This window comes from Nylanderia fulva, unplaced genomic scaffold, assembly GCF_048542155.1.
Source record: "Nylanderia fulva isolate GAGA-0341 unplaced genomic scaffold, ASM4854215v1 Scaffold5, whole genome shotgun sequence".
NCBI lineage: Eukaryota > Metazoa > Arthropoda > Insecta > Hymenoptera > Formicidae > Nylanderia > Nylanderia fulva.
The window spans coordinates 665,904-680,842 of record NW_028190587.1 but is presented as its reverse complement, the minus strand read 5'-3'; the positions used below and the strand labels follow the sequence as shown (position 1 = coordinate 680,842).

The following is a 14,939-nucleotide window of genomic DNA, read 5'->3' as shown; positions in this document are numbered from 1 at the left end:
ACTTCATCAATATAGAAATGATTAGAAAGAGAATGAAGAAACAGATACAGATACTAATAAAGAAATCTAATATTCCAATTTTTAAATCTGCTATGTTTCATGATATCAATATTATAAAAACTTATAGAATATAATTATATAATAAATGTATTTACTTATTATTATACTTTTCTACGAAAATCAGCTAAAATTTTATAAGCTGCTCGAATATATTTTAATAACAATAAATACATTACTCGTTATGTATTTTAATTCTAAATCAAAAGTTACCTATTATTTATAAAGAAATTGTATACAATATTATTTTTGCTTCAACATTTAAAAAAACTGTCGAATTCAATGATAGAATAAAAAAGTAAAATAACTTCAAATGAAATTAGTATACTTAAATTAATCAGCAACTATTTAGATCTACTGGCTATCAAAAAACGAGTACCACTGAACTGATATATTTATATATACATGTACCATACACATACAGATACACATAATAAAAGAAAATATAATAATAAATATTCACTTTAAATATACGAGTATACACACAATGATATCCTACAAAGAACACATATCTAATATAGAATAAAAAAAGAAGTAAGCACCTCGATTTTTTTTGCATGCTATCGTCTGAAGTTTGTTTTCATCAGTCGTACCTCCGAACAGAGAATTTAAATTTCTTCAAATATAATTTTTAAGCATTCCAGAAATTTTGAAACTCCTAGCTACTGCATTCCTCATTACGTATAATTATAATAAAAAACATAATTCTCAATTCACACAATCACTGTTCTGTGTAAATACAGATTCGATAAAATGATTTAAAAGTTTTAAGAATTTTTTTTTTGTTTTAAACATTCCACACCAAAAAGTTTACTAGCAAATATATAAATTACGGGAAATATAACAATTTCTTCTAGCTACATAAAATTGTATGCACGTCTTGCATAAGTAAACATCGTAATAATAATAATAGTGCGAACTTTATATACGAAAGTACGAATGTTTTTGCAATACTTGAAGTTTCTCTTCTTTGATTTTTTCCATTAGAACTAAGTATTTTGTTTAATATTTCATTTAAAGTCTTTTATATAAAATCTTTTTCAACTATTATTAACTATCTATTCTAAATTGCCAAGAGATACATATTTCTTAGCGTCTTCCCTTTCTGTTTTCATTTATGTTTTTAGTGTCTTCAATAGTTTCTCCTTATTAGTGATATTCTTTTCTATCGCCGTCTGCGCAAGAAATAAGTAATCGGTTTTTCGTCAGGAACGATGATTTTTCCTGTAAACTTAATTAAATTTTATGAAGTAGCAGAAGCTAATGTGAGTGTTGGAATATCTTCTCATGATTGCCGATCTTGTATTAAAAATCTCCATAATTTTTCCATTTCTTTCGAAACGATGACTGCCCATGATTTACGAACTATATTATTACACAAGCTATAATACTGGTTGATATTCTCAGATTCAAAAGAAATATTCTGTATATCTTCTATCAAGTAATTAAAACAATTTTGGTTCATCTTCTCAATTATTTTTACAGACAGTTGTAATGAGTTTATTGGAAAGAACACTATTTCAAAATCGTCATTTTGAGTAATCTTATCCGAGAAGATGTATTGTTCACAATCATCAACAAGTAAAAGTACTTTGCCAGCTATATTATTTATTTTCTGATATTTTTTCACATTCTTCTTAAATCTTTTATTATACCAAAGTGCAAAATCTTTCTTTATTTCATCGAGATTTTCAGCATTTTCTTGTAGTTTATGAGCGACAAGCAATCTGCAATATTCTGATACACTTTGCTTTTCATATTTATTAACTGTATACGGATAAGGATTTAGTGGAAAACAGTTACTATCAGTAACATTTGCGCACAATATATAAGTTGGAATTACCTTTTCCAAAATTTTAAGATCACTTTGTATTGCGATTTTCTTGTCTGTGTATGATAGCAAGGTTTGAAGAAGAGTATGAAATATAACGTCTGCTTGGACCATAACATAAATGTTATATTTACTAATATTTTCCTGCTCTAATCGCTGTCTGAATACATGAACAAATTGTTCAGCATTAGACTGATCGGCCTCATCATCTCTTTGAAAAGAATTTTGCAAAATCTTCTTACTTTTGTACCTAGGTAGTTCAATTCCGTGACGTTTTTTAAATCTATGCAAAAAGTTCTGCATATTTGACGGTTCACCAACATCTTTTGCGATGTCACATGCTGCCTTACGAAGTTGCTTCAAGTCAATTGTGTTTCCTGATGCTTTCCGCTCTTCATACCATTTATACAATTTTTCGTCCAAAATTGGAACAGAATTTTTAGACTTTACTTTAATGTCGTAACGTTTTTTAAAATCTCGAATAAAAACATTCATATTGTTTGGTAATTTCCCAACTCTTTTTGCGATGTTATATGCTTCCTGAGTAAGCTTTTTACATTGCTGGTAGTCAATTACATTTCCCGGTACGTTCTCTTTACACCATTCATGTAATTGTTCGTCCAATTCTTTAAATTTTGATTTATATATTACAGACTTTCTTTTCATGCTCATTCCTTTATTCATTGATTCGCGTATTTTATCACTTTTCTTCACTATGTGATATACAGTAATATAAGGTAGATTAAAACAAGTGGCAATGTTTTTCACTGAAATGCCACCATCAAATTTCTCCAAAATTTGAAGTTTCTCTTCCATTGTAAAATGTTTCCTAGAAACCTTATTGTTAGTTACGCGCTTGGTTGACATGATGAGTTTATATATAAAATTACTTTTACACAAAACTGTTTTACTGTTTACTGACTTTAGAGAAATCCCGTGAAACTTCTTCTACTATACGATATTCGATATTGAAACACTGAAATTATATTCGCAAAAATTACGACTAAGTTGCTTTTCAGAAGAACTTTCCGAACGAACGCAAATGGAAACACTGGTTCAAAGTCACGCGCTGACTCGAAGAAATATTTTTCGCGTACCCGATGTTTGTTTCCATACAGTGATATCTACTAAGACATTATTGTCCATTATTTACAATAACATGATATATAAAATGACAAATAAAGTTATCAAACCCCCCCCCCTACACACACACGAGCTAAATGAATCTTTATTAACATAAAAATTAAAGTTAATTTAATAAAATTATTCTTATTACGCAAAAAAATAAAAATTTATTGATTGTTAAGAGATATAAATTTAATTCCAAATAAAATTTTTTAATGTTTACTTGAATCTAATTCTATTCCTTTTTTTATAGTTACATGTATTATAATTAATCTAACTTTGTTTACAGAGGGACGTAGAAATAAACGTGGAAATATAGCGTATTTAACATCAATAAAAATTGCACCAATTATTAATATTGCAGTGAAACAAAAAAATCCTTCACTATAGTTAGTCGTACACATATAAATACTTACATGTACCTAGATAAGTATTATTATGATACAAACAGAAAATGTGCAAATTAATGCAACCTCTGATCACAAATTAATATCGTAGTCTGATTAAATGATTTACCCAAAACGCAGAATAAATATATTAATATGTAAAATTTTTAAGCGGTATAGTACGAAAAACATTCATGATAACAACAAAGTAATAGCTCTTCTATTATTATAACGTCTTTTAGTAACATTTATTAACTATGTTGACTTTTCAATTTGATTAGAAAAGAAAGAAAAATTAAAGCAAAATTAATCGACGTTGAAAAAGCGACTTAAAAATATTAATGCATTTATCTAACATGTCTATATGTCTGCAGATTTTTTTACCTAACACCTATCGCCAAAAGCTGAAAACTGCTGACTCGCGTAGAAAAATCGCGAGATCTTCCGGTTTATGGAGAAGACTCCTCACTCTAAAATTATATCTTCTACGAGTGGATAAATGAACGTAAACCCCTCTCTTCAATTAGCTAGTTCTTTAAAAAAATTTGAAAAAATATTTCCTTTAGGAGAATAACAAACAGAACCACCGCAAAAACGAGTATAAAGTGGAGTAACGAGACAAGTTAAAAGAGAAGATATACATAACGAGATAATATCGATCGATATTGCCTTAGATGTCAAACCGCAAAATCTAGATAAGAAAACTGATCGATGCCGTTTTCTCAATACTTCACGGGCACGTAGACGGCCTTGTAAGATTTATTAGTGTATCATATTTTTATTTGGAAAACCTTTAACCGGTTGGTAATATACTTCATCAATAGAAATAATTAGAAAGAGAATAAAGAAACAGATACAAATACTAATAAAGAAATCTTAAGTTTCAATTTTTAAGTTTGCTATATTTCGTGATATCAATATTATAAAAACTAATATAATATAATTATATAATAAATGTATTTACTTATTATTATACTTTTCTACGAAAATCAGCTAAAATTTTATAAGCTGCTCGAATATATTTTAATAACAATAAATACATTACTCGTTATGTATTTTAATTCTAAATCAAAAGTTACCTATTATATATAAAGTAATTATATACAATATTATTTTTACTTCAACATTTAAAAAACTGTTAAATTCAATCAGAGAATAAAAAAGTAAAACAACGTCAAACGCAATTAGTATACTTAAATTAATCAGCAACCATTTAGATCTACTGGCAATTAAAAAACGAGTACCACTAAACTGATATATTTATATATACATGTACCATACACATACAGATACACATAATAAGAGAAAATATAATAATAAATATTCACTTTAAATATACGAGTATACACACAATGATATCCTACAAAGAACACATATCTAATATAGAATAAAAAAAGAAGTAAGCACCTCGAATTTTTTTGCATGCCATCTTCTGAAGTTTGATTTCATCAGTCGTACCTCCGAACAGAGAATTTAAATTTCTTCAAATATAATTTTAAGCATTCCAGAAATTTTGAAACTCCTAGGTACTGCATTCCTCATTACGTATAATTATAATAAAAAACATAATTCTCAATTCACACAATCACTGTTCTGTGTAAATACAGATTCGATAAAATGATTTAAAAGTTATGAGAATTTTTTTTTGTTTTAAACATTCCACACCAAAAAGTTTACTAGCAAATATATAAATTACGGAAAATATAACAATTTCTTCTAGCTACATAAAATTGTATGCACGTCTTGCATAAGTAAACATCGTAATAATAATAATAGTGCGAACTTTATATACGAAAGTACGAATGTTTTTGCAATACTTGAAGTTCCTCTTCTTTGATTTTTTCCATTAGAACTAAGTATTTTGTTTAATATTTCATTTAAAGTCTTTTATATAAAATCTTTTTCAACTATTATTAACTATCTATTCTAAATTGCCAAGAGATACATATTTCTGAGCGTCTTCCCTTTCTGTTTTCATTTATGTTTTTAGTGTCTTCAATAGTTTCTCCTTGTTAGTGATATTCTTTTCTATCGCCGTCTGCGCAAGAAATAAGTAATCGGTTTTTCGTCAGGAACGATGATTTTTCCTGTAAACTTAATTAAATTTTATGAAGTAGCAGAAGCTAATGTGAGTGTTGGAATATCTTCTCATGATTGTCGATCTTGTATTAAAAATCTCCATAATTTTTCCATTTCTTTCGAAACGATGACTGCCCATGATTTACGAACTATACTATTACACAAGCTATAATACTGGTTGATATCCTTAGATCCAAAAGAAATATTCTGCATATCTTCTATCAAGTAATTAAAACAATTTTGGTTCATCTTCTCAATTATTTTTACAGACAGTTGTAATGAGTTTATTGGAAAGAACACTATTTCAAAATCGTCATTTTGAGTAATCTTATCCGAGAAGATGTATTGTTCACAATCATCAACAAGTAAAAGTACTTTGCCAGCTATATTATTTATTTTCTGATAATTTTTCACATAAATCTTAAATCTTTTATTATACCAAAGTGCAAAATCTTTCTTTATTTCATCGAGATTTTCAGCATTTTCTTGTAGTTTATGAGCGACAAGCAATCTGCAATACTCTGATACACTTTGCTTTTCATATTTATTAACTGTATACGGATAAGGATTTAGTCGGAAACAGTTACTATCAGTAACATTTGCGCACAATATATAAGTTGGAATTACCTTTTCCAAAATTTTAAGATCACTTTGTATTGCGATTTTCTTGTCTGTGTATGATAGCAAGGTTTGAAGAAGAGTATGAAATATAACGTCTGCTTGGACCATAACATAAATGTTATCTTTACTAATATTTTCCTGCTCTAATCGCTGTCTGAATTTTTCAACAAATTGTTTAGCATTAGACTGATCGGCCTCATCATCTCTTTGAAAAGAATTTTGCAAAATTTTCCTACTTTTGTATCTACGTTGTTCAATTCCGTGACGTTTTTTAAAATTGCACAGAAATTTACTCATGTTTGACGGTCCATCAACATCTTTTGGAATGTTACATGCTTCCATACGAAGTTGCTCCGAGTCAATTGTGTCTCCTGATGCTTTCCGCTCTTCATACCATTTATACAATTTTTCCTCCAAAATTAAATAAGAATTTTTGGGCTTTACTTTAATGTCGTAACGTTTTCTAAAATCGTACATGAAAGAATTCATTTGGTTTGGTAATTCCTTAACCCTTTTTGCGATGTTATATGCTTCCTGATTGAGCTTTTTACATTGCTGGTAGTCAATTACATTTCCCGGTACGTTCTCTTTACACCATTCATGTAATTGTTTGTCCAATTCTTTAAATTTTGATTTAGATATTACAGACTTTCTTTTCATGCTCATTCCTTTATTAACTGATTCGCGTATTACATCCTTTTTGTTCAGTATCTTATATACAGTAGAACGAGGTAGATAAAAACAAGTGGCAATGTTGTTCCCTGAAATGCCACGATCAAATTTATCTAAAATTTGAAGTTTCTCTTCTATTGTGAGACGTTTCCCAGAAGCTTTATTGTTAATTACGCGCTTGGTTGACATGATGAGTTTATATATATAATTACTTTTACACAAAATTGTTTTACTGTTTACTGACTTTAGAGAAATCCCGTGAAACTTCTTTTACTATACGATATGCGATTTTGAAACACTGAAATTATATTCGCAAAAATTACGACTAAGTTGCTTTTCAGACGAACCTTCCGAACGAACGCAAATGGAAACACTGGTTCAAAGTCATGCGCTGACTCAAATTAATATATTTCGCATCCCCGACGTTTGTTTTCATACAGTGACATCTACTAAGACATTATTGTCCATTATTTACAATAACATGATATATAAAATGACAAATAAAGTTATCGAACCACACACACACACACGAGCTAAATGAATTTATATTAACATAAAAATTGGAGTTAATTTAATAAAATAATTTCTATTATGCAAACAAATTAAAATTTATTGATTGTTAAGAAATATAAATTTAATTCCAAATAAAATCTTTTAATGTTTACATAAATCTAATTCTATTCCTTTTTTTATAGTTACATGTATTATAATTAATCCAACTTTGTTTACAGAGGGACGTAGAAAGAAACGTGGAAATATAGCGTATTTAACATCAATAAAAATTGCACCAATTATTAATATTGCAGTGAAACAAAAAAATTCTTCACTATAGTTAGTCGTACACATATAAATACTTACATGTACCTAGATAAGTATTATTATGATACAAACGGAAAATGTGCAAATTAATGCAGCCTCTGATCACAAATTAATATCGTAGTCTGATTAAATGATTTACCCAAAACGCAGAATAAATATATTAATAGGTAAAATTTTTAAGCGGTATAGTACGAAAAACATTCATGATAACAACAAAATAATCGCTCTTCTATTATTTTAACGCCTTTTAGTAACATTTATTAAGGATGTTGACTTTTCAATTTGATTAGAAAAGAAAGAAAAATTAAAGCAAAATCAATCGACGTTGAAAAAGCGACTTAAAAAAATTAATGCATTTGTAAGCGTGCGATCATTATTATTTTTCAGAATGTATTGTACGTGTCGCGTTGTCACGTTATTGTCGAGTGCGTCTTGTCGTTTTGTCCTCGGGTTTGATTATTTGTATTTATTATACCGTGTGCGACAGTGAGAGAAAGCGATCGGCTTAGAAAATAACAGACGCGACCGTTCGAATAACAAAATCCGAGTAAAGTTTAGCTGTCGCTTAGCGATTGGCCCGAGCCTGACGGGAAGGGATAAAATTAGGAGCGGTATAAGTACCGGCGATTTTGAGTAACGAGGACATCGTTGAGAACATCATCTTCGGAGCGTTTCATCGAGATACAAGCACGCATTCTCTCACGAACCGGCAGAAGATCTTTAATATCGAGGCGGCAGGAAGGAAGATAGAATAGAAACGGGACTTGGACAGCGAAGACGTTTTCGACTCGCAATAAATACATATATATATATCTTCCGAACCTGACTTCTTTTCCTGATTCAACTAAATTCATCCGGCCTTCTCCTGCATTCCTACATTTCAATAATCAATAATTAATTGATCGATTCGATATTCGATAAAAGATACGGCTACAGTTCAGTATAAAAGATACGCCTACACATTTATCTAACATGTCTATATGTCTGCAGATTTTTTTACCTAACACCTATCGCCAAAAGCTGAAAACCGCTGACTCGCGTAGAAAAATCGCGAGATCTGCCGGTTTATGGAGAAGACTCCTCACTCTAAAATCATATCTTCTACGAGTGGATAAATGAACGTAAACCCCTCTCTTCAATTAGCTAGTTCTTTAAAAAAATTTGAGAAAATATTTCCTTTAGGAGAATAACAAACTGAACCACCGCAAAAACGAGTAAAAAGTGGAGTAACGAGACAAATTAAAAGAGAAGATATACATAACGAGATAATATCGATCAATATTGCCTTAGATGTCAAACCGCAAAATCTAGATAAGAAAACTGATCGATGCCGTTTTCTCAATACTTCACGGGCACGTAGACGGCCTTGTAAGATTTATTAGTGTATCATATCTTCATTTGGAAAACCTTTAACCGGATGGTAATATACTTCATCAATAGAAATAATTAGAAAGAGAATGAAGAAACAGATACAGATACTAATAAAGAAATCTTAAGTTTCAATTTTTAAGTTTGCTATATTTCGTGATATCAATATTATAAAAACTAATATAATATAATTATATAATAAATGTATTTACTTATTATTATACTTTTCTACGAAAATCAGCTAAAATTTTATAAGCTGCTCGAATATATTTTAATAACAATAAATACATTACTCGTTATGTATTTTAATTTTAAATCAAAAGTTACCTATTATTTATAAAGTAATTGTATACAATATTATTTTTGCTTCAACATTTAAAAAAACTGTCGAATTCAATGATAGAATAAAAAAGTAAAATAACGTCAAATGAAATTAGTATACTTAAATTAATCAGCAACTATTTAGATCTACTGGCTATCAAAAAACGAGTACCACTGAACTGATATATTTATATATACATGTACACATACAGATACACAGAATAAAAGAAAATATAATAATAAATATTCACTATAAATATATGCACACAATGATATCCTACAAAGAACACATATCTAATATAAAATAAAAAAAGAAGTAAGCACCTCGAATTTTTTGCATGCCATCCTCTGAAGTTTGATATCATCTGTTGTACCTCCGAGCAGAGAATTTAAATTCTTCAAATATAATTTTTAAGCATTCCATAAATTTTGAAACTCCTAGGTACTGCATTCCTCATTACGTATAATTATAATAAAAAACATAATTTTCAATTCTTAGAATATTACAGTTCTACTTTATAAACCTTAAACGATTTATTTAGATTTCACTTTTACGTATTTTAACGATCCAATATTGCGTATTCGCGTGATCGTTATACTTGCATTCGCATTAAACCGGGCATTAATAACAGACAAACGCACAAATTGCCGCATTAATTATCACCGTTTTCATGACATTATCTCGCGATGTGATTAATTATAATACGATCGAATCTGCAATAAAACATGTTTTTATTATTTTTAATATATGTCAAAGCGCTCGTTATATATACAAATTCCCAAATTCTCATTTGCGAAATCATTATCAGAGATCATTCCGTTCATATTCGTTACAACGAACAAGGAACGACGGTTCTCGGATTCCTTTCGAACGCTGATTCTCTCAGAAGTGTAGCGAGGTCCCCGGGGGCACGTCAGCTTCGATTATCCTCGGTTTATCGTCAGGCCCCGTTCGGATGCTCGCGTGCGCGCGCGAACGCAGTCGCGGTCCTCGAAACGTCAGACTGTCGGGGCCGTAAATTTTTGCGCGGGCGCCCACCTCTCATCATGCATATTCATGAACACTCGAATGTAATCGAACGCCGCGCCGCGCCGGTGGAAGGAGACAGCGGGGTCCTCGAGTGCTTCGATCAGCCGTCGACTCGATTCAAGTGTGACGAGGGCCAACCGTGAGAGCGTATATAGATAAGAGAGACCTTCAAGGACCCCGCTCCTTCGTCGCAGAATAACCGGGACAGCCGTGCACTTTATGCGAGCCCCGAGACGACACGCACGATACCGATTCTTATCTCGCGAATAAGGAGATTGCAAAAAAATTGCGACGCGACGATGACGTTTCTCTGAAATGACGATATTGCGTCACGATCGAATTTAATTTCGATATACGGGCCAATGAGTCTCCCTCGTTAAAATAAGTTTATTGGCAAATATATATACGGACACACGTTCGATCATCCAATTTATAAAAAGTTCGAAGGTACGTTATTGAATTCTTCTTAATTATGATGGAACATTTATTAGGTTTGTATAAAGGAGTCGCTGTTATGTATATCGAGTCTCCATTTTTCATTGCGAAATAATTTCCCAAAGTGAAGTGAGAGGAAATTGCGACTCTCGTGACACGGATGAGGAATTTTTCTACCGCGGTGAAGTCATGGTTCTTGCTCTCTGTCAGGTGTGAGTGAACGATGTGACAGCCGGAGGAATAACTTCTGTCACGAAGTCGGCGAGGAGTGGCGCGATTCGAGAGACCCGCTCCGTTACACCGCCGATTCGCAAAGTAGAAGATCGTATCGTGTACGTGCGAGATAAGCGTGTCAGGTTATCTATAATTAATCAATTTGCGTCTACCAGGCAGCAGCTCGGTAATTACATCTTTCCGTTTTATCGCGAATTATGAAACCATTCATCGTGCAGTTGTAGGTTCTCGACGATCGCGAGTAAGGACGGGGTCGAGAAAGTGGACCGCGCCCCAGTTTTACGACGAAAGGTCGTTCCTGTCTAGCGAAATTACACGCTTCTAGGTAGAGAAAAACGAACGGAAACGTTTAAATCGAACGGTACGGATGAATATGACCGCGAATATAATTTCAATGGACACCCGAAAATCAACCGCCCCGTTCACAATTTTCGCGAAGATGGAGAAGGTTAAATGGCTCGTAAAAATTGCGAGTGCTTGGAAATGACAATAGCATGTCTGCGAGCGCACTTTGCCTTGAAATGGTGAAGAAATAAAAAGAGAAAAGAAACAGAGACAGAACGAGAGGAGAAAGTATAGATGCTATAAACTAGAGAGGGGGTGGAGGGTCGATGTTAGCTTCGAGGGGTCATTATAGAACTCTCATAGTTCGCTCGTAGTCTCTCCCTACTCGCTAATGTCAGACTGTCTGGATTGACTGATGTCAGGTCATTCAAAGCCTTCTAGATCGCTTTGCTGCCTCACTAAAGTCGAGAAGATATTGCGCGACGGACCGCAACGCGCGCGTCATTACGGGGTTGACTTTCAAAAGCAATTAAAAATAGTAGGCACTTATTATCCAATGCGCAACTTCATATGTGGCGATTGAAATATATATATATATTTTTTTTTTTACTTTAATGAATAAGAAAGTATTGTGTAATCGCTATAAATTATTTTTAAGGTTGATCGTGATATTAATGTTTTAATCTCCCTTCTTCAAAATTTATAGAAATATTTGTCGAACGAAAAATTATCGCGAAGAAATCTACAGAAAAATAGTTGCTTTCAACAAAAATCGAGAGTCAACTGCACAATCTCTTGCGCCATTAGAATTTCTTCGATACGCCTGATTGCGTACACGAACAATGACGTACATGCATCACCTTTCTCGCGGAAAAATCGCGTCGCGGTAAAAAAAATTTGTCTCGACTTACCTGTGCGTACTCGGCGCAGATGTCGATCGACGAGACGTAATTGACGACATCCTCAATGGTCCAGCGATTCACGGCTTGTCCGTCGCCGCATGGCATGTGGGCATAGAGCGTCGGACACCTGACTGGCGGAGGTGTGATTGGTCTCGCGGTAGGTTTCGGCTTGGGAGACACGCTTTCGGATCTCCTGGTTTCCGGCCTTTGCCGTTTGCGAGGCGCAAAACCCCCGGGACTCGAGAGGTCCAAGGGGCTCGTCACTCCCGCGTCTCTTTTGTTCGCACCTGTAACATTTCGAACCGAACGAAATGCTGTTAACTAGTATTTCTTTGCAGCTGGTTATTGACATGTCGGATGTAGACAATTTTATTTTAATCAATTTCAAAAAGTTTGTCAACGAATATATAAATTATGAGAAATGTAACTTATTTCCTTAGCTACATAAAATTGTATGCACGTCTTGATAAGTGAACATCGTAATAATAATAATAATGCGAACTTTATATACAAAAATACGAATGTTTCTGCAATACTTAAAGTTCCTCTTCTTCGAATTCTTCCACCAGAACTAAGTATTTTGTTTAATATTTCATTTGAAGTCGTCTATATGAAATCTTCTTCAGCTATTATTAACTATCTATTCTAAATTGCCAAGAGATATTTCTGAGTGTCTTCCTTTTCTGTTTTTATTTGTTTTTACTGTCTTCAATAGTTCTTTCTTGTTGGTGATATTCTTCTCTATCGCCTTCTGCGCAAGGAATAAGCAATCGGTCTTTCGTCAGGAACGATAACTTTTTTTGTAGACTTAATTAACTATTGTGAAGTGACAGAAGTTAATTTTGGAATACCTCCTTGTGTTTAACAATCTTGTCTTAAAAATCGTCTCCACAATTCTTCTATTTCCCCCGGCGCGACGTGTGCCAATGCTATATAAAGTATTTCAGAACACCAATCTAGATAATTTTCTGTATTGAAAATAGTTTTAAAAATAAAATTTTTCTCCTGTACACATTTCAATAAGCATTCATGACATATTTGGTCCATTTTCTTTATAACATCTGAGCAGAATTGTTCCCAAAACAAGTTTATCGGAAAGAATACTACTTCGAAACCATCATCGTGAGTAATTTTTTCCGAAAATAAACGCCGTGTGTAATCGTCAACAAGTAAAAGCACTTTTCCAGCTATATTTTTCTCCTTATATAACGTCACATTTGGCTTAAATACATTATTGTACCATATATTATCCCAAAAAAGTGCGAAACTATTCGATTCTTTCTCCAGATTTTCTGCTGAGACATTTTCTTGTAGTTTATGAGCGACGAACAATTTGTTCTCGTAAGATTCTGATACACTTTGATTCTCATATTCATTAATTTCAGGTTTGTCAAACAGAATATGAGCTCGTTTCGTATTAGTAGTAATATTTGTGCAAAATACAAAAGATACAATCTTCTTTTTCATATCATCAATTTGTTGCACTGGGATTTTGTCTTCGGCTGCGTGTGCTAGCAAGGTGTCAACAAAAGTACTACATACGAAGTCTGTTTTGATCATAATATAAATGTTATCTTTACTAATATTTTCCTGCTCTAATCGCTGTCTGAATTTTTCAACAAATTGTTCAGCGTTAGACTGATCGGCCTCATCATCTCTTTGAAAAGAATTTTGCAAAATTTTCCTACCTTTGTATCTACGTCGTTCAATTCCGTGACGTTTTTTAAAATTCCACAGAAACTTACTCATGTTTGACGGTCCATCAACATCTTTTGCAATGTTACATGCTTCCATACGAAGTTGCTTCGAGTCAATTGTGTCTCCTGATGCTTTCCGCTCTTCATACCATTTATACAATTTTTTGTCAAAAATTGGAACAGAATTTTTAAACTTTATTTTAATGTCGTAACGTTTTTTAAAATCTCGAATAAAACCATGCATATTGTTTGGTAATTTCTTAACTATTTTTGCGATGTTATATGCTTCCTCAGTAAGCTGTCTGCATTGCTGGTAGTCAATTACATTTCCCGGTATGTTCTCTTTACACCATTCATGTAATTGTTTGTCCAATTTATAATATTTAAAATTTGCTTGAGATATTACAGACTTTCTTTTCATGCTCATTCCTTTATTCAATGATTCGCGTATTTTATCACTTTTCTTCACTATCTTATATACAGTAATATAAGGTAGATTAAAACAAGTGGCAATGTTTTTCACTGAAATGCCACCATCAAATTTCTCCAAAATTTGAAGTTTCTTTTCTATTGTGAGAAATTTCCTAGAAGCTTTATTGTTAGTTACGCGCTTGGTTGACATGATGAGTTTATATATAAAATTACTTTTACACAAAACTGTTTTACTGTTTACTGACTTTAGAGAAATCCCGTGAAACTTCTTTTACTATACGATATGCGATTTTGAAACACTGAAATTATATTCGCAAAAATTACGACTAAGTTGCTTTTCAGAAGAACCTTCCGAACGAACGCAAATGGAAACACTGGTTCAAAGTCATGCGCTGACTCGAAGAAATATATTTCGCATCCCCGACGTTTGTTTTCATACAGTGACATCTACTAAGACATTATTGTCCATTATTTACAATAACATGATATATAAAATGACAAATAAAGTTATCGAACCCCCCCCCCCCCCACACACACGAGCTAAATGAATCTTTATTAACATAAAAATTAGAGTTAATTTAATAAAATAATTTTTATTACGCAAAAAAATAAAAATTTATTGATTGCTAAAAGATATAAATTTAA

The 14,939-nt window shown here is 32.2% G+C and overlaps 1 protein-coding gene across 1 annotated transcript in view; it reads right to left on the bottom strand.

Annotated features, from left to right (window-relative positions):
- The window catches only part of LOC114942058 (uncharacterized), a 311,191-nt gene that overhangs the window by 52,278 nt on the left and 243,974 nt on the right, over window positions 1–14,939 (bottom strand). The window contains 1 exon segment of the mRNA XM_085487052.1: window positions 12,175–12,452. Coding sequence (XP_085343178.1) covers window positions 12,175–12,452 — 278 coding nt within the window.